The sequence below is a fragment of the Trachinotus anak genome, unplaced genomic scaffold (assembly GCF_046630095.1).
Source record: "Trachinotus anak isolate AG129_WGS33_773 ecotype Australia unplaced genomic scaffold, CSIRO_AGI_Tana_v1 ptg000023l, whole genome shotgun sequence".
NCBI lineage: Eukaryota > Metazoa > Chordata > Actinopteri > Carangiformes > Carangidae > Trachinotus > Trachinotus anak.
Genome location: NW_027273874.1, coordinates 10,536,466 through 10,563,196, shown reverse-complemented (window position 1 = coordinate 10,563,196; position 26,731 = coordinate 10,536,466). Strand labels below are relative to the sequence as shown.

The 26,731-nt window shown below is 43.9% G+C and overlaps 1 protein-coding gene across 24 annotated transcripts; it reads left to right on the top strand.

Annotated features, from left to right (window-relative positions):
• On the top strand, positions 1–26,731 carry LOC139606885 (uncharacterized). Of its 24 annotated transcripts, none has more exons than XM_071459296.1 (14): positions 184–223; positions 380–395; positions 1,845–1,919; positions 2,950–3,162; positions 3,259–4,326; positions 4,615–4,783; positions 6,890–7,023; positions 7,589–7,771; positions 9,887–10,551; positions 10,776–10,920; positions 15,527–16,906; positions 17,057–17,161; positions 18,265–18,597; positions 18,789–19,430. In XM_071459296.1, the coding sequence occupies exons 4-8, from the start codon at positions 2,952–2,954 to the stop codon at positions 7,618–7,620; spliced, it is 1,614 nt and encodes a 537-aa protein (XP_071315397.1). In that variant the 5' UTR covers positions 184–223; positions 380–395; positions 1,845–1,919; positions 2,950–2,951; the 3' UTR covers positions 7,621–7,771; positions 9,887–10,551; positions 10,776–10,920; positions 15,527–16,906; positions 17,057–17,161; positions 18,265–18,597; positions 18,789–19,430. The 24 variants fall into 24 exon arrangements, 21 of the variants coding, with proteins under 21 accessions (XP_071315395.1, XP_071315391.1, XP_071315392.1 ...); XM_071459301.1 differs by lacking the exons at positions 184–223; positions 380–395 and adding exons at positions 25,474–25,574; positions 26,114–26,731 and having other exon boundaries at positions 442–1,919; positions 18,789–18,961; XM_071459294.1 differs by lacking the exons at positions 184–223; positions 380–395 and adding an exon at positions 1–131.

The window sequence follows — 26,731 nt, the reverse complement described above, 5'->3', positions numbered from 1 at the left end:
AGGCGAGGAGTCGTGAGGAGCAGCGAAGAGGAGCAGAGACAGTGAACGACAAGGAGCAGAGGAGCTGGGGAGAGGAGGAGGAGCGGGGGAGAGGAGGAGCAGGGAGGAGGAGGAGCGGCAGCAGGAGCAGGGTGAAGGAGCAGGAGCAGGGTGAAGGAGCAGGAGCAGAGACTAAGGGCGGTCAGCAGACTTGACTTCAGCCACTTGTCGGGTCTTCCGCAGCCATGAGAGCAGCTAGTGAGCAGCTAGTGAGTAGCTAGTGAGTAGCTAGTGAGTAGCAGCTAGTGAGTAGCAGCTAGTGAGCAGCTAGTGAGCAGCAGCTAGTGAGCAGCTAGTGAGTAGCTAGTGAGTAGCTAGTGAGTAGCTAGTGAGTAGCAGCTAGTGAGCAGCAGCTAGTGAGTAGCTAGTGAGCAGCAGCTAGTGAGCAGCTAGTGAGCAGCTAGTGAGCAGCTAGTGAGCAGCAGCTAGTGAGCAGCAGCTAGTGAGTAGCTAGTGAGTAGCTAGTGAGCAGCAGCTAGTGAGTAGCTAGTGAGCAGCTAGTGAGTAGCTAGTGAGAAGCTAGCTTACATGTCCTTTCAGTCTGTAACACGGTTACAAGCCGTTTCTGGAGCGAAACGCTGCTCACTTTAAGAGGCTGTGTTCATACACCATGTGCCGACCGCCTCTCACTGGAGCAGCTGTCAGATCTGAAGTGTTGAAAGAGCGTGTGGTTGAAGCTGTATCGTGTCCTGTAACTGGTTGTAAAAACGTGTTCACTCAGAAATCTTCCTCCACTGCTGCAAACACAGAGCATGTTCTGTGGAAAACATGAATGACATGTGTAGGGAAACAGTGCCTCAGTCTCACGGCGCTGTATGTGAGAATGCTTCTCAAATCTCACCAGATCCATCAACTAGTGAAGCTAGAGTTTCAGTGAGTCCTTCCTCAGGAATATTTGTTTATTCTAAAATTGCAAGGACAGCTCCTTCTCCCAGCTCAACAATACAGACGATTGTTGAAGAGATGCAGAATCTGCAGGAGTTAGGACAGGATTACACTTCAAGGAAACTTCGTTCACTTTTAAAAGATGACATGAGGCTAACAGATGATGACGTCTCTAAAATCTGTGATTGTGTTAGAGAATCAGATCTATTCTCTGTCTGCCATCATGGGCCACTCAGAACAACATATTCAAGAGCTCAGACATTCAAAAATATGTTTAAGTACATTGAGCCCAAACAAGTAACATTAGGGATCGATGAGAACATGTCACAAAGATGTGCGTACTACATTCCAGTGAAGCAAACACTGAACACCTCATTAGAGTCTGAGTTGTGGAAGAATTCAGTATCACAACAGAGTAAAGAAACAGACTCACAGGAGTTTAGTGACATAAATGAGGCAAACCTTTAAGTCAAACAAGTTCTTCATTGAAAATCCAGATTGCCTGAAGCTAATTTTGTATCAGGATGCATTTGAAATCGCCAATCCCCTTGGCTCTGCTAAGAAAAAACAGAAAGTCCTAGCTGTCTATCTTTCTTTGGCAAATTTGCCTACTCATGTGTGGTCAAATACTGATCACATGTCCCTCGTGTTGTTGTGCGGAGAGAAGGACCTAAAACAGTTTGGATGTGCTAAGCTTTTCTCAGAGATGTTAGAAGATTTAAAAGATTTGGAGGAGAATGGAATCTGTGGGCAATAAAACCATTAAAGGAGCACTGTATTGCATTGCAGGTGACAACCTGGGGTCACATAGCATCGGGGGGTTTTCAAAGAACTTAAGTCGCTCAAAGTATTTTTGTAGATACTGCGAAATTACACGAAGTGAGTTTGAAAATAATGATCCAAATGTCTGTGGTCCACAGCGCACCCCTGAAACGTACAACTCAGCTGTCAGTGATATTGCATCTGGAGACGGGGAGATCGTCAAAGGCATTAAGGTAAACTCTGTGTTCAGTGCTTTGAAATCGTTCCATGTTTGCCAGCCTGGTCTCCCACCTTGTTTGGGTCACGACATATTTGAGGGAGTGTTATCCTATGATGTAGCTCTGTACTTGAAAAAAAAGAAGTGGTTTACATATACACTTCTAAATCGGCGAATCACTCAGTTCAAGTACAAAGGGTCTGATATGCTGACAAAGCCATGTACTGTCAATGAGGGGCCCAAGCTTTCTGGCCAAGCAATCCAGAACTGGAACTTTTTGAGGTTGCTGCCAGTCTTAATTGGCGACAAAGTACAAAGTCCTGATGATGAGGTGTGGCAGTTAACTCTCCAACCTAAAGGTATTGTTGATCTGGTTTGTGCACAAAGGATTTCTCTGTACCAGGTAGCCTATCTTGACATTATAATCCAAGAATATTTGGAATCAAGGAAGTGTTTGTTCCCAGAGTGTAAATTAATACCAAAGCATCATTATTTGCGTCACTATCCAGCACTAATTTTGAAGTTTGGCCCCCTGATACGACTGTGGACAATGCGATTCGAAAGTAAGCATAGCTATTTTAAGAGATGTGCCAGGCATCTGAAAGACTTTAAAAACATCTGCCTTACTTTGTCTGAGAGACATCAAATGTTTCAGGCTTATGTTTCAAAGGGGTCTGGAAGCAGTCAGCCTCTACATGTCAAAGACAGCTGTACATTTTACCCAAATCTTTACAGCGAGACAATTAAACAAGCAGTGAGTGAGTTTGGCATCTCAGAAAACAACACTAGTGTTTCCACAGACATACAGTACAAAGGAACAGCATATAAAAAAGGGGCAAAAAATGACGAGACCATGGAGTTTGGAGAGCTTCTCATTATTTTAATAAAAAATGATGCAGAGGTGTATTTTGTGATGGATATACATAAAGCTGACTATCATTCTGAGTATCATCTGTACTCTGCAAAAAAAGACAGTGCCAAGTTGCAGTGGTTTATAATATTAAATATTGCATGCTATTTTTCTCATTTTTCTTTTATCTCATCAGAAATGACAGATTTGGAGCCGACGTTTTTGCGCAGTGCCATCAACGAGGTCTTGCCTGACCTTGCTGAAGTATCAAAAGATATTTTGGAGGAGACCTTGCAGTCCCTCGGCATCGAAACAAGTGATGATTTTCAGTTTCTTGAGGAAAATGATTTGATAACGGCTTTGAGGCCTATTCAGGCTAGAAAAGTGCTTGCTGTGTGGAAGATGAAGTGTAAGTATTCCAGCATATTAGGATGCAGTAAATGCCCATAGAAAGACAAAAACATTCTCATAATGGGTCTGTCTGTCTGTGTTTCTTTTTCTGCAGGCCAAACTCCTGAAAGTAGCAGCACATCTAGTTGTCCATCACCAGCGACTCCACCATCCCTGGAGTCCATGTCACCGGGCAGTTCATCTTCAGCATCTGCCAGCAGCAGTCGAAGCCCTGGTGCTGACTGGGTGGATACGTACCAGGTTCCATGGGGCAAGTTTCCAGAAGAACTAATTCAGACACTAGAGAGGGGAAAACGTCCGAGCCCTCGTCTAAGACGTGAGATGGTCCGCATTGTTGTGAGTGATATGATGCGAAAAAGTTCTTCAGTGAGTAAGGGGACCTCAACTGATGTTGCCAAAAAAATGGTGGCCAAGTATCCAGAGTCTTTGCAAGACATTATGGAGGGAGATGTTATAGGCTCAGGATACCACTCACTTGTGAAACAACTGCAAAATAGAATAGAAAATGTTAAGAGATCTACAACACCAAAAATAAGAAAAAGAAAGAGTCGCACAGAGGATTCTGACACAGATGAAGTCTCTGCAGAGCAAAGGGCAGCGATCCAGGACACCTATGGGTGTATCAAGTGGGATGTAAAATTCCTGCCCCTTGGGGAGACCCCGGAGAGCCAGCAAGATAAGAAAGAAAAACTGAGGTGGATGTCCCAGCAAACTAATGCAAATCCAGAGGAGATCAAGTCGACATTCTACACACAGCGTAAACAAGTAAACCAGGGGAAAAATATAAAAGACCTCCTGGAAGGCTGGCCCTCTTGGTTCAGTGAACTTGGCATGGGTGTGCATTTCAAGGAGCTCACAGGAATGGCACTTAAAGAAACTTTCATACAGAATGTCGATCTGAAGGGGAAACGGCTCCTGAACTACATGAGTACAGTTTGCATGAGCAAAAACAAGAAGTTCCTGCAGGCTGTGACGAGGGTGAAAATGTTGAGAGGTGCTGAGCTGAGCGGCTGCTCCGAAGACGTTAAAGAAATGCTGCTGCTGCTTCTGGCCTATTTCGACGAGAGGGATGAGATGATGCTTTATACTGTGGAGGACACCTGTCTGGCAGGGGAAGTCCAGATGGACAAGCTTCCCTTGACTCCTACCATTACTGTGTGCGGTAAGTTAACGTTTTGTTTCTTTGTTTGTTATTTGTGTTTCTTTTTATGTCTGGATAAGTTCATGGTGAATTCATGGTGCTTGTTTTTGTTATTGTAAACTGTATAAATCCTGTGTTTGTCTGTCTGTCTGTCTGTCTGTCTGTGTGTGTGTGTGTGTGTGTGTGTCTGAGTCTTAGTGTGTCTGTGAGTCAGTCTGTGTGTGTGTTGTCTCACTGTCTGTGCCCAGAAAAGTTTCAGGAGTACAACCATTTTTCACTTACATTTGTGTGTGATTCCTTCTTTTTTAGGGCAGTCCTGCTTTACTTCCACACGGTTTATGCTCAGTGTTGACAGAACCATTGTTCAAGAGAACATCCCCTCCTTCGTGTCGTCACTGTGTATGATGTTTGGAAGCTATTACAGCTTCAACATCCATTATCCATCCGAGCTGGCATCCACCCTAGAGTTCCTGCAGAGGTGTGTCATTTTGGATTGTTAAGCCAATTTTTTCTCCCGTCTGCACTTGAACCCCAGAGTCCTCACGTTGATTCAAGACCTTTCAGATCATGAGTGGCGGGACATCTGAATATGGACTCGAGTAAGCCATGTTTTGTGGTGAGTCCAGTTACAGATAAAGCTTTTCTTTGAGTGGGTTAGTTCTTTAAACATTAACAGTAAACATTACAGATGAAATTTTAAGTTTGATTGTTTGTGAGTGTCCATATGTGAGTCTGTGAGTCTTAGTGCATCTGTGAGTCAGTCTGTTGGTATCTATGTGTGCGTCTGTGAGTCTCAGTTTGTCTGTCTGTGTGTGTGTCTGTAAGTCTGTGTATTTTATCATTAATATATTTGTCTGTGTCCAAGAAGGTTTTTTATGGTTGCTTAGTTACTTAAGTTTGCATTATATACTGTATGTTACAGATGTAAATATTTGATGTTGTGACAGTAATGTCACACTCCAAATGTGTGTTTTTTTTTCAAGAGAAGGAAATACTTTATTCCTTAGTTTAAAATTGTAAAAAAACAAAACACACAAACTGTTAAAGTATTTTACATACCTTTTTTGGACCCCAGAGTCCTCACCTTGAACAAGAAGGTTTCTTGTGGTTGCTTAGTTACTTGCATTATTATGTTACAGATGAAAATATTTGTTTGAAGTTGTGACAGTCTGGTTGCACATGTATTTCTTTATATTCAAGTACTTTTCCAAAAGGAAAGGAACAGTTTAAAAAAAAAACACACAACTGTTGAAAAGTTTTTGAAAAGTATATTGCATACCTTTTTGAAATAATAGAATAGGGGTTTGAAATGAGAAGTTGGTATTGTATTTGTTTTTTAAAAGTTGCTGCATACCACAGGTTACAGTTCTATTCACATTTATGGTCAAAGTCAAACATAAAAAGAAAGTGCAGTTAAATGTCTTCTTTTACCTTTTGATGTATAGGGAAAAAAAGAAACCTTTTATCTGTGTCCCAGTCACAGTTTTCTTAAGGTGGCCTAGTTCTTTAAGTTTAAACGGTAAACATTACAGATGAAAATCCTGAACATGAAACAACCCTATACTAAAAGAAGCGGAAAAATTCAGTAAAATTACTGTCTTATAATGAGGCTTTTACGGTTTAATAATGCCTTGTGTCTGATTTTTTTCAGTGAAATTTAATGGTATTAGACGTAAAATAAGCAAGCACTGTGTGTAAATTTACAGGGAAAAATGGCTTTAATTAAGGCATAGTCATGCTAATTTGGCTGAAAAGGGATGTTGAATTTACAAGTTTAGCATGTGAATTTTATTTTGTAAAGGATTACAGTTTTAAATTGTAAAATTTACAGGTTGTTCTGTAATGTGTTTTACACTATGCTGTTTTTTTACAGTATTATTCTGGAAACCACAGCTGCCAGTTTTTTTCCGTAAAAACAACGGTTTTTACAACAACTGAGCTAATCTTTGATTACACTGGCAAGCTGCAGGTATAGTTGTTAACACTTGTGGTTTCACAATAACGGTCTTTACATTAAAATGCATCCATTGTGAAGTACATGCAGCACATGAAATATTATGTTCTGTTGATAATGTTATAGACATAAACACTGAAAAGAGCAATTAGAGATATTAGACAAATTTGCCAACCACTGTACAACCACAGTTGAAAGTCTGCAGATCAGACCAAGTTGGCTTGAGATTGCACTGAAACAGGAAATGCCTCTGTGAGCTCACTGCCCCAAAAACACCCCCTTTTCAAAAAAGTTAGGACCCTGAGTAAAATGTAAATAAAAACAGAATGATGTGCAAATAATGTAAACTCATATATAAGTCAACATTTAACAAGGACAACATATCAAATGTTGAAACTGAGAAATTTTATTGATTTATAAAAAATAAAAAAGCTCAATTTGATGCCAGCAACACCTTTCAAAAAGTTGGGAAACAGGTTGTAAATGAAGCAGAACAAAAAATGTGCTGAAGATGTTGTAATGTTTGGTTGAGGGATCTGCTCAGTAAAGTCTGTACAGGCACCAAACAGAACAGCTGAAGCAAACATATTAGTTTCAATTTCATTTTTTATTTTGAATAATCTGTTTCAGAACAAATCTCATCAAGAGGATTTTGATGGTGACACCTCAGAAGACCAAAGGAGAATCAAGCGGCTCGAGGATAAGGTTTCCAGTCTGGAGAACAGGGTTGAGCAGCTGGAGACTGAATTCACAGCTTCAGCAGGGTTTGTTGGTTTAGATCACAAATGGGCCTCGAGTGTGGTTTCCATGTCAGGGCAGCAAGGTGAAAGGTCACCTGCAGGTCTTCATCTAACTACCTCAGTGTTTTCTACACTGCAGTATTTCCAACTGTTGCTGTTGTTGAAGCAGCCACAACATGATTTGTTGAGTTAGCAACAGTGTTAACAAGTTACAACAAGTACAAAATAAATGTGGTAGTTGAAGCAGGATCAGAAAAAAAGGAGAGCTGTGAAACTGTGATTTAAAAAAAGTATTTGCCATTGTTTTGTCCATGTTAGTGTTATTTAACAGTGAAACAAAGAAGTTTTCAATGGAAATTTATTGATTAAGTTTTATTAAAAAATCTGTTATTATGTCAATATTAGGAATTTATTTTTATTTCTATCATAACCTTAATTTTTATCATACTGCCTTTGGCTTGGGAAGTCACAACACAGCTGTAGAACTAATACAGAGCTGGTGTTATACAGGGATATTCATTAAGAAATCTACTTGTTGAAGCAAATATTTAAACCTCATGTTTCTTTTTCCCTTGCGTCCTCTTGTCAGGTTCCAGAGCTGATCAGAAAGACCATACTTGAGGCTCTCCAACAGAGTGCTGCTCAGACATGTGGCCATGCCACTGGCACCACCAGCGTCCCTGATCCTGGCCCTAACCACAGCCGTACCCCGAGCCCAGCGGGCAGCGCCTCTGGTCTAGTTAAATATGCAGCTGTGGTTCCCATCACTGCAGTAAGTGAACATTTGTTGGTCGTCTCTCGATACTCAAACACTGGTCACCGTAGTTTCAAGCAAATGTTGAGTCAAAATAAACAACGGAGTGTGTTTCCAGCATGGCAGCTGTGGAACATCTGGATTTTTATTTCAACACCGGTATTAATGGGTGAGAGCAGACACACTGCTCACTGCTGCATCACATGGCCTAGAGCTTTGCCTATTTTATGTGTAAAACACACGTCTCCCAACAAACACAGACATAGAAAGAACTATGTCTAGGTTGAATCATGAAAATGTAATTTTTAAACCACTTTAGCAGCTGCTTCTGTCAAAAAAATCATAAATTAATTTACCATGAAAAGAAATCCAACATTCAAGTAGCCCGCAAACTCTCTGTAGCCAGATAGAGCTGTCAACACTGGTGTTCCTGGCATCACGGCAATGAGGGAACATGTCAACACTGCAGCAGTGAGGCTCACTGAGTTTTTAATAGTTTCTGGAAACAGTGAAGTTCTAGGGCTCAGAGGAAGGAGAGACATCAAGCTGTAACACACACACACACACACACACACACAGTGCTTGTTAGTGGATACGTTCACTGATGAGTTGAGATTTGCTTCTTACTTGACAATAAGAAAAAATGTTCAAACAACCAACTCTAAAATTAACATCCCCCATGATAACTGATATAGTAATTATCATATTTTAGTACCAAAAGTGAAAGTCAGCTGAGGAATCAATCACACTGGACAACAGTGAGGAAAGTTGTAACAGTTCAGTCAAATGAACTGTCATCAGGTCACTCGGACACACTCTGACCTCCTCAGCCCTTCTCTTCAGCCACTCTGTCATTCCCAACCCTCTGCACTGCTCTTTGTCCCTGTCTCCAACAGGTTTAGACAACAGTGGAGCTCTATGGCACAGAGACAGAAGATGTTTCAGGCTTTGATATGGACACAATACTTGTTACTTGGTTCAGTGTCTCATGTCAGTCTCAGCTGGATTAAACTGATGCAGACTTTAGTTTAATAAAAAGTCCAAAATGAACTAAAATTAATTAACGCTAAGAGACAGAAGTGTGGCAGCTCTGGGTAGGAATGGTCAGATGACCAGAGTGGATCATAATTAGTCACTCAGTGTGGATTTATCTACAGAAGACTGAATCTGTCCGTCATTTAATATTCCAGCCAGCAAAGTGACTCTGCCAAAGAAATTCAGCCACAGTGTTTGTATTTTACTACATTATAACATAACGTGCTCAACAGTTATTGTTTGTCTTTAATTATAGAGGACAGAAAAGGGGATGTGCAAAGTTACACTTCAAAGAGCGTCCACAGACAAGAAGCTTGTGAGACATGATGTGATGTGAGACATTGGGGATATCTGTAGATCAGCACAGGCTATTACCTAACATACAGTGAAGTATGATTAAGGCTGGTTTCAGAACAGATTTTACTGACCAGTCGAGAAGAAACATTCTAAGTCCAGCATCAAACTTCTTTCCTTCACTCACCAAGAGCCGTCTGCAGATGTGGATGTCTTCACTTTCTGATAACAAGTCACTGAAACATCCAGGCTGCCCTGAAGAGGTTGTGCTGGTAACAGGTTGTAGTATAACCTTGTGTAGTTGAAACAATAAGTGAAATTCTTTGTGACTGGCAACGCCAGTTGCTTCCTGCAAGAAACTGCATGTGTCAGCAAAGAAAACTTACAGAAGAACCTTCAACAAACAAATGCTGTGATTGGGAGAAGAGCCACTGAAGTGTTCACTGTTAAAAAGTGGTTGCAATGTAATGCAATGAAAACCAAATTGGTTTCTTTTCTGTCCCCCATCAGGCATGAAGAGAAGTGACTGAACAAGTTTGAACTGAAATGAAAGAGACTGTGATGTTTTTACTGTTCATTTAATGTATTTACGACTGTGTGTCCATCACAGCCTGATTTATTGTGTTCCTCTGAGCCATAGAGCTGAGTGTTTTCAGAAACTATTAAAAAGTCATCAGTGAGCCACACTGTTGTTCTTGATTGTTTTTGGAGGAGGGAGTGTGAAACGTCTGAAAACCACATGTGCTCCTGGATGTTCCACATGTGAAACCACATGTGATAAGTCACATGTTCCTTCTTCGTAAGGCTGCTGGGACACTGGAGACACTGTGTGACGGGACACGAGCTCAGACTGTGGGACAGGAACTCCAGAGGACCGGCTGAGCCCTGCTCAGAGGACCCGTTTCCCAGCCTGACTGTTCGGCTCAGTTTTTATGGCTGTGCTGGTTCTTACTTGTAGGATTTTCCTGTGGACCTGAATGAGAAGGGGAAGGTTCTGTCCAGACTGATGGTGAAGGTTCTAAACCAGAAGGAACTACACAGTGGGACTGACTCACCTTGGTGCAGTCATGTCGGGCCGACAGCTGACGTCAGACCCGCCTGGAGAGGACTGTACACGCCGCCGCTGACTAAACAGGCAGCTGACCTGCAGTGGAGAGCGCTGCTGGGACAGCAGCTGTTAGTGGCTTCCTGTCTGTGATCAGTGCAGGTACAGACCACAGGTGTCCTTTCTGTGTTTTCCACTGTTTCTCTGACTGCAGTCCACTCAGCTCCTCGTTCACACTGAGGGAGGTTTTCTTCAAACAGTTTACATTCTTGGATTTAAATCTAGAAAATCTGCAAGAATCAAATGTCAGATAATAAACTTCCTGCTAGGACAGACCATGATGGCCGCCTACATCAGCAGGAAAAAGAAAACAGATGAGGCAGCAGATGTAGACGCCAGGATTCTGTTTTCCAGGACGGTGAAGGTCAGAATAATGTTGGATTTTACCTTTTACAGGGAAATGAAGGACATTGATCACTTCATTCTGGAGGAGGCTCCTGGTGACGCACTGTTCAGTGAAGAATCAGCTATGAGTTATGAATTATTGGTTTTGAAAGTGTTTGAGTGTTACTGATGTTTAGTATGATATAATAAAGTTATTTATTAAAAATAAAAATCTCTCTCTCTCTCTCTGCCCCCCCCCCCCAGTCTAGTTTCCAGTGTGGTGGAGCAGCAGTGTGTGTGTGTGTTGTCCTGGAAGCTGATGGAGTTTGTGTGGAGAAGAAGAGGAAGAGGAAGGAGAGACATCTACTCAGAGATGTTGGACGAGCCTCACACCTGTCCTCTGACTCAGGTAGATGCACCTTTCACCTCTCACTTAGGTTCTGGACAGGACAGGTGTCTCCACAGTGTCCCTCAGTGTCTCTGTCCCCACAGTACAGGGTGGAACCTGCTGTCCCTCAGTACATCAGTGTCTCAGAGCTCAGGTGGTCTCTACAGTCCAGCTGCTGGTCTTCAGTCTCTCTGAGGCAGAGGTGTGGACTCGAGTCACATGACTTGGACTCGAGTCAGACTCGAGTCATGAATTTGATGACTTTTGACTCGACTTGACAAAAACGTAAAGAGACTCACAACTCGACTTGGACTTGAACATCAATAACTTGTGACTTCACTTGGACTTGAGCATTTTGACTTGAAAAGACTCGCTACTTTCCCCAAAGATTAAAAAGTATGTTACGTATGTAGGACAAACTTGTGTGCGTCTCTCTCATGGATATATTATCAGACCTGCAGCCAATTGTTTCCAGTGGCCACTCGTGGTATTGCAGCGAAAAATCCCCCTGTGGCCCAAAAAGCATTTTTCCCATAGACCGCAATAGTAAAAGAGAGGCTCAGGCCCATTGTCAGCAGCATAAACTCGGTCACATACAACATAGCCAAACACCTAGCCAATATCCTGGTACCTTTGGTGGGCAACACCCCACACCACATCCAAAACTCCATAGACTTTGTGAATAAAGTCCAGAACATAAAAATGGAGCCAGATGAAACCATGGTTTCCTATGATGTGATTTCTCTTTTCACCTGCATTCCAACTGTGGAGGCTTCAGCCTCAGTAAGAGAACGACTCACACAGGACAACTCCCTGCAAAACCGAACAAATCTCAAACCCAGACACATTTGCCAGCTTCTGGATTTATGCCTAAACACCACATATTTCCAGTTCAACAGCAAATTTTACAGACAAAAACATGGCTGTGCCATGGGTTCACCAGTATCCCCCATTGTGGCAAATCTATACATGGAGGAGGTAGAGAACAGGGCTCTGAACTCCTCTGAAGGAATTACACCGAGCCACTGGTTCAGATATGTGGACGACACATGGGTTAAAATCAAAACCAAAGAGGTGCAAGCTTTTACTGAACTCATTAACTCAGTGGATAAAAACATCAAGTTCACCAGAGAGGATGTCAAGGACAATAGTCTGCCCTTCTTAGATTGTGACGTCCACATGAAAAAGGACAGGAGCCTCCACATTGGGGTATACAGAAAACCCACACACACAGACCAATATCTACTTTTCGACTCACACCACCCTCTGGAACACAAGCTTGGTGTTATCAGAACCCTGCAACACAGAGCTGATAACGCACCCACCAGCTCACAGGCCCAAAGGGTAGAACACAAGCACCTGAGAGGCGCCCTCACAACTTGTGGTTACCCCAACTGGACCTTTGTGAAAACTGCTTGTGCTTCCAGAAAGAGAAGTAGCAAAATGGTTGAGAAAGAAAAACCAAACAAGAGAAACAACATAGTCATCCCATATGTGTCTGGGATATCAGAAAAACTCAGGAGGATCTTCAACAAACACTGTGTCCCTGTGTATTTTAAACCCAGCAACACACTCAGACAGAGACTGGTACACCCCAAGGACAGAACACCACACACCCGAAAAAGCAATCTGGTGTATGCAGTGCAATGCAGTGAGGAATGCAAAGACCTTTACATTGGAGAAACAAAACAACCACTGCATAAACGCATGGCCCAACACAGGAGAGCTAACTGCTCAGGCTTGGACTCTGCTGTCCACTTACATCTTAAGGAGAAAGCCCACTCCTTTGAGGACAGCAAGGTTCACATCCTGGACAGAGAGGACAGGTGGTTCTAAAGAGGAGTGAAAGAAGCCATCTATGTGAAAGTAGAGAAACCATCCCTCAACAGGGAAGGAGGCCTCAGACACCACCTATCTCCAATTTACAATGCTGCCCTTTCATCCCTTCCCAGGAGATTCAACAATTTAACCTCTAAGAAAAACAACTGTTCACAAGTGGCATGTGACTCCAACGACTGTGGTTATAACACAACAGGGCTCTAACGAAGTGGAAACCAACTCTCCACCAAGACAGTCACTGTAACGACTGTCGCTGGCACATGGAGCACAAAGAGAACCATCATCAGCCTTGTGAAAGCCCCTCCCTTGGATGAGAGGTGAAACGTCTTCCTAGACAAATAACCAAGTCCAGTTGCTTTCGATTTAAAACTCCTTTGAGCTACTATGACCTGGACAAATGAGAATATTCACAGGCAGTAAAAGAGAGGCCTGTAAGACTGTTAACACCTCCAGCTGTGCACACAGCCGCACATCAGTCTTTCTATTCTACATGTTTAATCCACGAGGTTTTAATCTGTAAAAGTTTTTCAAAGATCAGAAAAGTCTTTTTTCTCTGAGTGACGTCACCACTGTGCACGCGCACTCTATCCGCGGTCCCGCCGTGTCTCGGGAACGAGCATGGTTGCTAGGTTACTGCTAGTGACGTCAGGACGAGAACAAGTTAATGAAAAGTGAATAAACAACAAAGGAGAGTTTTCTTCTACACAAACCAAGTTCATTCATTTTGTGATTTTTGTCGCATTTATTCGTCACTTTTCCACTTTTTTCAGGAAAGTAGTTTTTAATCGACATGTTCTCATCACTGGGTTCAGACGCCGCCATGATTGTTCATCACTTCCTCCAGTTTCTTCAGGTGTTTAATGCGAGTCCCTGAGCTTCTGTGATAGTTTCTGTGATGTGTGAGCAGCAGTGTCTCCTCCTGACTGCAGGTCACCACCTGTCATCAACAACCACCGCCTCAGTATTTATAGATGAGGGACCTTCACTGTGTCAGCGGGTTCAACTAGAACTGAGTCCGGCCCGGACGCAGCGTCCTCCGGGTCAGCAGCGGGGGCCTGAGCCGCTGCAGCCCGCGGCCCCTCTCTGTCCCTGAGGGAGGAACCGTCCTCACCACCGCCTCTGACTCCCTCAGTGAGCTCAGTGTACAGCAGCTAAATGTTCATTCTTCATTTAAATTAAATCTTTATTAAAAATAATGTTGATATATTTTTCATTTTCAGATCAAATATCTGTAAACAGAACAGTGAAAAACAGAAAGAGCAGTGACGGGACATGAAGCTTCACTAAAGAAGACATGCCGTATAAATCTGCTGCTCAATGACAGAAAGTAAACAACTTTATCTGATGAGTTGTAGTTTTCTGTCACATGCAGCATCCATATCTTAAAATTCCCTAAAAGACAATTTAAACGTAATATTTTTGCCTGGTTATGATTTTTAAAATGTTGATTTTAATGTGACTTGAGGCTCTGAAGCTCAGACTGAATGTTGTTGCTGTTTAATCCGTGTTTAAAGCTCCGGGCCTTTAAACCACGGGATGGAGAGACGCTACTGCGCAGTCTCTATGGGCCGCATAACGCGGAAGTAACCCGGAAGCCAGAAACTTTTTCGGCGTATGCGCCAGAAGAGCAGCTTGTATTGAACTGAATGGCGCCATTTTTAGATCCGTCATCCAGGTCTGATAATACATCCATGGTCTCTCTCTCTCTCTCTCTCTCTCTCTCTCTCTCTCTCTCTCTCTCTCTCTCTCTCTCTCTCTCTCTCTCCTCTGTGTGTGTGCGTGTGTGTGCGCGCTGTCGGTACAACATCCAATCAAATTCGATCCACGTTGTTTTGATCAACAGCACCCATCCAAACAAATTGCAGGACAACCAACGAAGAAGAATTGCATGAATGGCGCGAGTTGGCAAAAATGATACCAAAGATAGTTTTGTTCGGGTATAAAAACTACGAGGTGGTCAATAAAAAACGAACTGCAGTATGCAAAACATGTGGGACGAAGATTAAAGACGGAGACGCAACAACTCGTCCGACATTTGAAGTTGCACAAAGAACAGTAAGCTCTGAATGAAAGCTAACGCTAGCTTCTCGGCTAAGTAACTTTGCTAGCAGCATTGCTAAATCAGTGAGAGTGTAAACTCATTACATTACATTGCAAACACGGTAATCATTGGGATTCACTCCCTTACTCAAACTATTATAAAATGATATAGTTCGAGATTTTTGAAGCGGGTTGTATTAGTCAGTGTAGCTATCACACACATTAGACGGCGGTCAGCAGCAAAACGTAAACAACCTTTAAATGTATTTTATATTAAGAACATGTGTCGTTTGTGTAATGTCGGTACATCACAACTAACGCGAACTAACACCGAAGACATGAAGTAACACAATTAAACATACTAATTGAGGCAGCAGTAGACCAGCAACTTCTGTGAGATGCGGGGTAAAATAGCTGTTTTTGTCAATGGAGTTTGTTGTGCTGGATAGAGTGAATTAACAACCTGATGGAAAGGGCTGTTTGATGGCAAGGTAAAGCGGTAAAAATATTCTTAATATAGCGTACACTTAAACTGATATTGATTTTATTAGGCTTTTAGCCATGACAGAAATCAATCTGGCGTGGTGGTAGTGTCTGCTTCTCCATACTGAGAATACAATTAATATTAGCACAATGTTCAAATCGATTGATATTAATAACATGAGTAATAAAGAGTAGTTTCAAATACAGTTCATGTGTGGCTATAAGAGATTTTCTTACATCTTTTTAATATGCTTACCTCTCACAGATTTGAAGAATACCAGAAGAACAAAAGCATCATAACTGAACCACAACAGCCTTCAATCTCGCAGTTCCTGGACAGTCGTGTTGGGCATTACAGCATGAGTCATCCACAGCAGAAAGCTATCACCAATGCAATACTGTCCGACTTGATTATCGATTGCAACTTCCCCCTGTCTATTGTGGAAAACAAGAGTTTTCGTCACTTTCTGACAGTAATTGACAGTAAGTACAGCCCAGTGTAGAACTTTGACATCAAAAACAGAGAACCCTTCTGAAGAGAGACGTTCAAAATTAAAAACTCAATTGAGCAACACTGACCATGTTTCAGTCACTGTGGACATTTGGTCTGACCGAAAGATGAGGGGATTCCTTGGTATCACTGTGCACTGGATGGAGAAAGAGGCAGAGAGGATACAGCTAAAGACCAATCTCTTGGCCTGCAGTCGCTTCAAAGGCTCACACACAGCTGAAAGAATCTGTGACCAATTTGAGGCAATATGTGATGAATACAACATCAAAAATAAATTGGGCTTCATTATTAGTGACAATGCTGCTAACATGCGAAAAGCATTTACTGTGTGCTTCCCCAGTGAACAAGAGGATGATGATGGCGGAGATTATCTTGATGACCCTGAGCTCTGGTGTGACTTAACCCTGGAAGATCAGCAAACTGTAGATGCTGCTATGGCAAAGAAACAGCGCTTGCAGTGTTTTGCGCACACTCTTCAACTGGTGGTGGGAGACGGTTTGAAAGAAACAAAAGTGATATCTCCTTCTCTTTCAAAGTTATTGAAACTTGGCTCACTGCTGCACATAGGCACAACATTCAAAGATGTGTTTGATACTGAATTTGGGGAACAGAAAGGCATCCCTGCTGCAGTCATCACAAGATGGAACTCGACACTGAGGCAAGTGAAGGCAGTTCTCCAGTGTGATCATCTAAAGCTCTGTGCTGTTCTAGAAAAGGCTGGGCATAAGGAATTGTCATTCACACCACGGGAGTGGAATCTGTTAAAGGAGTTGGTGGACATCTTGAAGCTGTTTGGAGAAGCAACAGATTTGACACAGGGGGAGAAGGTCGTCACAATCAGTGCTGTTGTTCCATCCATCTTGTCCCTCAGTCACCACCTTGAGAAGCGTAAGCCTGAAGTCCGTTTCCTGAGCAGCCTGGTCAGAAGTCTCCAGGCATCCCTGCTAAAAAGATTTCCTGGGATCTTCATCAACGTGAAAATGGCGAGGACACACGATGGGATCACTGCCCCCTTTTCAGACCTAGCTTACCTCAAAGCAGCTGCCTTGCATCCTGCCTTTTCTCTGCTGTGGGTGGAGCCCCATGTGCTGGTCAATCGTGACATCAAGGCAGAGGTGGTACAATGAGTTAAAGGTAAATATTATTGACTTTAATGTAACTTTTTTCCTCATAATCTAATTGACTGCAACAATAATTAAGTTTTTCAGTCTAATACTGTATCACCGACACCAGTGGTAATGAGGGCTCTTTTGTTTCTGCTGCTGTTGTTACATGTTTTGCCAGAATTGATCCTGCAAGATGCTGCAGAGACTGAGCAACCTGTGCCTCTCGTTGATGAAGAAGAGCAAGAGGACCATAGAGAAGGAGAAGGGCTGTTTGCTGCATACGGTAAGAGGCAGAAGAAGGATGTTGGGACCACGACAGCTAAGTCACTACCTTGACATAGCCGAAGGACAGAGCACACTTTTGTTCTGGGCATTGAACATGAAGACTCTTCTTTCCCTCTTCCAAGTGGCCATCAGAGTCTTGGCAGTGCCTGCCTCCAGTGCTCCAGTGGAGCGAGTTTTCAGCTATGGTGGCATCATACTACGTCCCCATCGTGCACAAATGAAATGATTGGCAGACTTTTGGCCAATTTGATCTTTTGCAAATGCAATGCAGCATAGGGCCCTGACATAATAAAGCACAAGCCTGTTCATTGTTATGTTTATGTATGTTATCCCCCCCCCCTTCTCTCTCTCACACACACGTACACACTCGCACACACACACAAAATATGAGATGAGACAAGACAGGACAGAAACTGCTGTGAAACTAGTTATAGTGCAACAATATGCTTTCGAAATACAATGTCAGCATTTTATATACATTTGCACTTGTTTTTTTCTTCAAGTGGAAGAATGTTCTTGCAAAAAAAAGTTTTGATAAATAAATACAGATTTTAAAAGCATACATGATCTGTGTAAATATTATTACTCTGTTGTTAAAACGACTCGAAAGGACTCGAAACTCAAACTGTAGGACTTCGAACTTGACTTGAGACTTGACTCGGGACTTGAGGGCAAAGACTTGAGACTTACTTGATACTTGCAGAACAATGACTTGGTCCCACCTCTGCTCTGAGGTCTCTGCTGCCTCCTGGTGGATCCGGTCTGACCCGGTCTGACATCAACACGGCTCTGGCCTGGTCCTGCAGGACTCTGACCTCTGACCCCCAGACTGGAGAGTCCTTCAGGTGAACTGAGACCAGTAAAGTTATTCATGTCTGCTCATTTTATCAGGAACACCTGTCCAGCCTCACCTGTGTGTACAGGTGACAGAGCTGACTGTCACTGAGGGCTCAGAATATCAGGAACACCTGAACATAACCTGGTCCACTACAACACAGTCACTGACAACACACGCTGAGCTGGTGAAACCAGTTCATATACTGGTTAAACTGGGTCGATGAGACTGGTTCACCACTTCATCTCCCCCCTCTGCTCCCACAGCCAGCGCCCCCTGCTGCTGGTGGGGGTGTTGGAGCTTCCCTCTCCAACGTCTGAACACAAACACGCCCTGCAGCTCAGAGACGGTACGGCAGCTGTCGCCTGCGTCGTCACGGAAACCAGTGAGGAAGAGGAGGGAGGTCAGAGGGCAGCCTTCAACACTGCCTGGATTGGTACAACTCACACACTCACACTCAGAGGTCAAAGGTCACAGACTGCAGGTTGTCTGGTGTGTGTCCATCAGTTCACCATGGTAACAGAGAGATTCCTCCAATCAGATTTCCCCTCCTACACACACCTGGACCAGGACCAGTTCATCACACACAAACACTGCAGGTGTATACACACACACACACACACACACACACACACACACATTACCCAGCATGCTTTAGAAGCTGCTGCAGGTGAAGTCACTGTTTGATGATCACTGACTGACTCTGGAAGTTTCTCCTGGATCAGGACCTGTCACTGAGCCGGAGTCCAGCCGGAGTCTGAGTTGATTCTGATGTCTGTGTGTATTTCAGAGATGAGGAGGTTCAGTCGAGGAGACAGAGACTTCATGACCAGGACGACGACTCCTCTGCGGCTCGCCTGTCTGCACGTCAACCCTGACTGTTACACCTGACGGGGTCATGTGACCTGCACCTGGATCACAGTCACAGTCAGTACAGGTGTAGATGCAGCAGAGTGTGAGCAGGTCAGTCCACATTTGGAGGTGGTCTGGTTCACGCTGAGGTCAGGTCACCTGACTGATCTGAGATCTGAGAGCAGGACCAGGACCAGGTGAGGTCCAGGTGGAGTCCAACTTCAGCTCTCTGTTGTCATGGGGACAACACCAGCGTTCACAGATCTGATGGTGTTTAAACATCTGCTGATTGGTTACCTGCAGCTGGAGAACAGGAAGTCGTTACATCATCACAGTCGTTTCCCCGGACAACGAACACAAAGACAAAGTTTGATGATTCTGATACGTTTAGTCGAGATGATGATGATGATGATGATGCTCCTTCTTCTCTCTCTGTTGATCTAACTCTGTCTTCCTGGTAACTGATGAGTCATCAGCAGCGTGCGTTCTGATTGGCTGTTTCTGTGTCAGTGAACAGACACAACCAGTGTAAATGACTCTACAGCTTCTCATTGGTCAGATAAATGATGATGTCACATTACTGTTCATGAAGTCATTAATCAGCTGATGAACACATGAAAGCTTCAGTGATGTTAATTATTACGAATATTGATTGATTGATGATTGATGCCAGTAGTGGAGTGGTTCCTCCAGCTGTGCTGAGATCACCTGAGCAGGTGTGACAGTTATGATCCAGCAGAGGGAGCCTGAGCTCCTCCTCTCTGCTGCTGCTCAGCAACAATAAGCTGCCCTTAGTGACTGATGACACATCAGCAGCTCCCTCTCTGATTGGCCGCTGAGGAAACAGGAAGTGTTGTCGTTGGAGTGGGGAGTTTCCAGAGACGCTGCGTTCAGGTGACTGAACAAACAAAGTAGAAACAGCTGATCACAGGTGAAACAGCTGCTGAGGCTGAGGCAGGTCACATGACTCCTCTTCCTCCTCCTCCTCTTCCTCCTCCTCCTCCTCCTCCTGGTTTGTTGAGGATCTGTTAGCTCTAACAGCTGTTTTGTGTAAAATCTGAGCCGTGAACCAACAACAACGAGGGAGAGAGACGGATCAGGAGGCAGTGGTCAACAGAACCGTCACAGATGTGTGAAAGTCCTCAGACCAGGTTGAGCTTCCTCATCAGGTCCAGGTACGACACCTCCCAGCCCCCAAAACCTGCACCTGTGGTGCGGCTCAGAGGAGACCTGCTGGTCACAGCACGTCCTGTCTGCAGCGAGCAGCACTGATGCAGGGCTGGTACTGAAGGTCCCACGTCCTGGTCCTGGTCCTGGTCCTGGTCCTGCACAAACTGGCTGAGATTCTGAAGGCACGCAGGTCGGCGGTGAGTAAGGCCGACCCAGCATCAACTCAGCAGCTCAGTTTGTCAGGAAAGGGGGCGGAGTTCAGACCAGCAGCCCGAGGGAGACGTCCCTGCTGTCACCTGGAGAAGAGGGGAGCAGGAGGACAGAGCTCGACCCTCAGGAGATCATCTCAACGCTCCTACAGCCAGACACCATGTAGTGGTCCAGCATCTCCAGGACAGTCATCAGGGCTGAGTCAACTCCTCAGGGAGGAGGGAATAAATCTGTGATAGTGGACTCTGAAGCAGAAGGATAAACATGTCTGTTGATGAGGATGAAATGAGGCTTTTCAGTTTTATTGATGTTTTTATGTTTGATCCATGAAGAAGAAACGATCAAAGGTTCAATCTGAACAAGTCAGAGAAACATGATTTTACACTTTATATAAAACTGTAGCTGAGAGCTCTTCACATGTACAGGTAGAGGTGCTGAGTGACATCACACACTGTCAATAAAGATGGGCGGAGCCTCTGAGGTCACCACAGGTTTCTGAAACTCAAAGAGGTGGAGCCTGTGTAGGTTTGTGGCAAAAATACCTTCACCCACCTGTCACTCAAAGAGGCCACGCCCCCAATTCTCCACAGCTTTAGTCCTTAATAAAATGTAAACAGGTGAGTTGTGGTGACAGGTGAGGTTATCTAGAAACCTCACTGAGTTTATTAGAAAGCCAAAGCCATGACAAACCAGAGCTGAGACCAGGAGGCAGAGTCGCAGTCTTACACTCTTCTCTGCGCCTCTTAGAGCAGTCGCTGCCATTCACCCCCTAAAAACTGTGTCTGTCCCCCGACCACCTACATTTAAATATAATAAATCAAAAGTGAACAGAGGAGGAGTTAGACATGAAAACCTAATAAAAATTAACACAACTGTTATTCCAAAACCAAATAACAGGAAAATTAAATGTGGATTATTGAATATCAGATCACTCTCATCTAAATCTCTACTAGTCAGTGATCTGATAACTGATCATCACATTGATCTGCTCTGTCTGACTGAAACCTGGCTGCAGCAGGATAAATATGTTAGTCTGAATGAATCAACACCCCCCACTCATGTTAACATTCATATCCCTCGAAGCACAGGCCGAGGAGGAGGGGTGGCAGCCATTTATCACTCCAATTTATTAATGAATCCCAAGCATAAGGTTAATCATAATTCATTTGAGCCTTATTCTTAGTCTGTCTCACCCAAACCGGAAGACACAAAAACCAGTCCTACTAGTTACTGTATATCATCCACCTGCCCCTTACTCTGAGTTCTTATCTGAGTTCTCAGAGTTTTTATCTGAGTTAGTTCTCAGCACAGATAAAGTTATCATGGTGGGTGATTTTAACATTCATGTAGATGTTGATAGTGACAGTCTGAGTATTGCATTCAATTCATTATTAGACTCAATTGGCTTCTCTCAGCATGTTAATGAACCCACTCACTCTTTTAACCAGACCCTTGATCTGGTTCTGACTTATGGGATTGACATTGAATACCTAACAGTTTCTCCCAGAAACCCTCTTTTATCTGACCATTCTCTGTTAACATTTGAGTTTTCAGTCATGGACTACACAGCATCTGGGGAAAAAATCTATTACAGCAGGTGTCTGTCTGACAATACCGTTAGCAAATTTAAAGAAAGGATCCCATCAGTACTGAGCCCACTGCCATGTATCAATGCAGTAGGGAACAGCTCTCTTAACTTCACATCCACACAGGTTGATGATCTTGTTGACAGTACTGTAGCCTCACTGCGTGCAACTCTAGATACTGTGGCCCCTCTGAGGAAGAAGGTAGTGAGTCAGAGAAGGCTAGCTCCATGGTACAACTCAGAAACACGAGCTTTAAAGCAAAATTCAAGGAAGCTAGAAAGGAAGTGGCGTTCTACTAACCTGGAAGAATCTCTAAAGGCTTGGAAAGACAGCCTATTGGCGTATAAAAAAAGCCTCCGTAAAGCCAGAACATCCTATTATTCATCATTGATAGAAGAAAACAAGAACAATCCCAGGTTTCTGTTCAGCACTGTAGCCAGGCTGACAGACAGCCACAGCTCTGTTGATCCATCTATTCCTTTAGCCCTCAGCTGTAATGACTTCATGAGCTTCTTTACAGATAAAATTGTCTCTGTTAGAGAAAAAATTCACCATCTCCTCCCCACAGCTGGCTCAGATGTACTGTCCAGTTCAGCAGCCTCAGAGTCCACTGTAACTGGCTTATATTTTGACTGTTTCTCTCCTGTACATCTCCCTGAGCTCGTTTCAACAGTTTCGTCATCTAAACCATCGACTTGTCTTCTAGACCCTGTTTCAACAAGGTTGTTCAAAGAGGTTTTTCCTTTAATCAACACCTCTATATCAAGTCTGATGAACTTATCTTTATCAACTGGTTATGTACCGCAGGCTTTTAAAGTTGCAGTAATTAAACCTCAACTTAAAAAGCCTACTCTTGATCCAGATGTTTTAGCCAATTATAGACCCATATCCAACCTCTCCTTTATTTCCAAAATCCTTGAGAAGGTCGTTGCAAACCAGTTATGTGATTACTTGCACAGGAATGGTTTGTTTGAAGATTTTCAGTCAGGTTTTAGAGTCCATCATAGCACAGAAACAGCTCTGGTTAAGGTTACCAATGATCTCCTCATAGCTTCAGACAATGGACTTGTCTCTGTACTTGTCCTGCTAGATCTTAGTGCTGCATTTGACACCATCGATCATAAGATTTTATTACAGAGACTAGAGCATATGGTCGGCATCAAAGGAACCGCACTAAGCTGGTTTAAGTCATATCTGTCAGATAGACTCCAGTTTGTTCATGTTAATAATGACTCCTCTATCATAACTAAAGTCAGTCATGGAGTTCCACAAGGTTCTGTGCTAGGACCAATACTCTTCAGTCTATATATGCTTCCTCTAGGAAACATTATTAGGAGGCACCAGATGAATTTCCATTGTTACGCAGATGACACCCAGCTGTACTTATCCATGAAGCCAGGTGAGACTAACCAGGTAGCCGAGCTTCAGGTGTGTCTTAAGGACATAAAAATCTGGATGACCAGTAATTTCTTACTCTTAAATTCAGACAAAACTGAAGTTATTGTAATTGGCCCAAAACACATCAGAGATACACTATGTGATAATATACTGACTCTGGATGACATCACCTTGGCCTCCAGTGCTACAGTCAGAAACCTTGGTGTCATTTTTGACCAGGACTTGTCCTTTACTTCACATATAAAGCAAGTCTCTAGGACAGCCTTCTTCCACCTGCACAATATTGCTAAAATCAGACCCATTCTATGTCTAAAGGATGCTGAAAAACTAGTTCATGCATTTGTTACCTCAAGACTAGACTACTGTAACTCTTTATTGTCAGGATGTCCCAAAAATTCAGTAAAAAGCCTCCAATTGATCCAGAATGCGGCAGCACGAGTACTGACAGGAACGAGGAAACGAGATCACGTCTCTCCTGTGTTAGCCTCTCCGCATTGGCTCCCTGTAAAATCCAGAATCGAATTTAAAATCCTCCTCCTCACCTACAAAGCCATTAATGGTCAGGCACCATCGTACCTTGGAGAGCTTATAGTTCCCTATTTTCCCAATAGGACACTTCGCTCTCTAAATGCAGGTCAACTTGTGGTTCCCAGAGTTTGTAAGAGCAGAATGGGGGGCAGAGCCTTCAGCTATCAGGCTCCTCTCCTGTGGAACCAGCTCCCAGTGTGGGTTCGGGAGGCAGACCCCCTCTCTACCTTTAAGATCAGGCTTAAAACTGTCTTGTTTAGTAAAGCTTATAGTTAGGGCTGGCTCGGGTATGTCCTGACCCATCCCTTAGCTATGCTGCTATAGAGCTAGACTGCTGGGGGATTCCATGATTCACTGGGCGCTCTCTCCCTATTTCTGTCTCTCTCCCCCACTCTCTCTCAATGACTTCATGCCATTAACTTTGTTTCTTTTTCTCTCCCGTAGTTTGTGCTTCTCCTCTCTCCCTCTCTCTGTCCTCATTCTGCAGGTATATCTCTCTCTCTCTCTCTCTCTCTCTCTCTCCCCCCCCCTCTCTCATTCTGCAGGTCTCTCTGCCTCTGGAGCAGCAGGATCCAGATCCACCACTACTCATCATTACTATTAACCACTGTTACCTGTCACTATTATTGATAACACCATTACCTACACAGCTGTTCCTGGTCTCTCTCTCTCTCTCTCTTCTCTCCCCTCTCCTCCCCCTCCCTCTCTTTCTATCTTCTCCTAAACCCAACCGGTGGAGGCAGACCCCCCCACCCTGAGCCCGGTTCTGTTGGAGGTTTCTTCCTGTTAAAAGGGAGTTTTTCCTCCCCCCTGTCACCAAGCGCTGCTCTTTGTGGGACCTGTTGGGTTTATTCTGTAACAAAGTAAGGTCTTGACCTGACCCTGTAAAGAGCCTTGAGATAATGTAGATTATGATTTGGCGCTATACAGATAAAATTGAATTGAATTGAATTGAATTGTATTAGGGTGCAGTAGGTGGTGTATTAGAGTGTAGTAGGTGGTGTATTAGGGTGTAGTTGGTGGTGTATTAGGTGGTGCATTAGGGTGTAGTAGGTGGTGCATTAGGGTGTAGCAGGTGGTGTATTAGGGTGTAGTAGGTGGTGTATTAAGGTGTAGTAGATGTATTAGAGTGTAGTAGGTGGTGTATTAGGGTGTAGTAGGTGGTGTAGTAGGGTGTAGTAGGTGGTGCATTAGGGTGTAGTAGGTGGTGTAGCAGGTGGTGTATTAGGGTGTAGTAGGTGGTTTATTAGGGTGTAGTAGATGTATTAGGGTGTAGCAGGTGGTGTATTAGGGTGTAGTAGGTGGTCTACAGTAGCTGACAGAAGGATCTGAACTGTTTGCTCCTCTCTGTTTGTTAAACAGCTGCTTCTCCTGGTAACTGATGACTCATCAGCAGCTCTGTTTCTGATTGGCTGCTGATGTTGAAGTGAAAGTAAACAGTGGGGACTTTCCACAGACGCTGCGTTCAGGCGCTGAATGAAGTTCTGCTTTAACAGAGACACCTGAAGGCATCATGTGGTCAGACTGGTCAGGTGCTGGACAGGAACTGGACCTCAGACTGTCCCAGTTCAACTCACTGACTGCAGACTGGTTTGACCTGTGTTCAGGTTTCCATGACAACAGAGACCTCAGAGTCTGAGTCACTGAAGAACAAGGAAGTGACTCAGTGTCTGAATCACTCACTTGTTCCCTCCTCCCTCTTCCCCCTAATAATTCTCTCTGTACATTCAGACAGCACTGCAGAGCGGTGAGCTCTCTATATACTGGACCACAGTGGTGAGTGATTCCAGACCCAGAGACCGACCACAGGACCTGGACCTGGACCTCTAAATGTATGAAGTTAATAAACAGAAATGGGTGGCGCACTGAGGGTGGTGTTTTCTTCCTGGTGGAGGTTCACTGTCCTCTCTCTCCTCTCACTGCTCTTCATGGAGGTTTTGAGAGAAGGAACTTTAGACATCACTGGAGGGAGGGGGGGGGGGGGGCAGCAGTGTGAACTGAGCTGAGCAGAACTAAGAACATGGACGTTCTCCTCCTCCAGGAGACGCACGGCTCAGCAGACAATGAGGGAGACTGGGGGAGGAGGGGGGAGGACGGGGGACTAACCTTAGAGCAGGAGCCGCCATTTTGTTTTCACATCTTCACTGAACAGATGTAGAACGGGGCAGGATCCAGGTGGTGCAAGCTCCAGTCAGAGACACACGTCTGTATTGATTAATATATTCATTAATGTTTTTTATTAATATATTTATTAATGTATTTATTAATATATTGATTAATGTATTGATTATTGTATTGATGAATGTTTACGCCCACATCTGTGGTGTTGATCTCACTGAGCTGCTTCACAAACTGAAACAACCTGAAACAGTTCAACAGGTTCAGTTCAGTGGTGGGAGGAGACTGGAGCTGCACCACCCATCCTTCAGCTGACAGAGATGCAGCAGAGCTCCACCCACCGTCAGCCCCCTGCTGTGACCTCTGACCTCTGGAGCCAGTGGAGGATCAGTGGTAGGAGGAGGGAAAACACATCAACAGGACACAGCTACACAACAGCTACACAAAGAAACTGGTCTGAAGAGTCAGAGAAGGAGGAGATGGAGGATAGAAAGATCAATGGGACAGATAATAATAATAATCATGATAATAACAATAATAATGATAATAATAGGAGCTGGGAGAACAGGAAGGTTTAGGAAACCTCGTACATGAAAAGCTAAAGGTGCTTTAATCAGAAGAATCTCCACCATTAAAGACACAGATGCTGCGACTCAGTTTCTCTTGAAGGTGGAGAAGAAGGTGAGAGAACAATCAGATGAGACGTCTCCAGCTTCCAGGTGGGACTGGAACCAGGGATCCTGAGGACAGGACCGTTTTCATACCAGGTCAAAATGAAATCCAGCTCCAAGCTTCATATGAACCAGCTTCTTCTGCAGAGGTCGGCTGTTGAAGTGTGACAGGCTCATACTGGGAGAGTGGAGAGATAAAG

Bases quoted from the DNA above. Each gene is read 5' to 3' on its own strand.
- LOC139606885 (XM_071459301.1), top strand. From the start codon at position 2,952: ATGACAGATTTGGAGCCGACGTTTTTGCGCAGTGCCATCAACGAGGTC. The intron at 4,327-4,614 runs GTAAGTTAACGT...CTTCTTTTTTAG, and splicing joins TCCTACCATTACTGTGTGCG to GGCAGTCCTGCTTTACTTCC. The intron at 4,784-6,889 runs GTGTGTCATTTT...AATCTGTTTCAG, and splicing joins ACCCTAGAGTTCCTGCAGAG to AACAAATCTCATCAAGAGGA.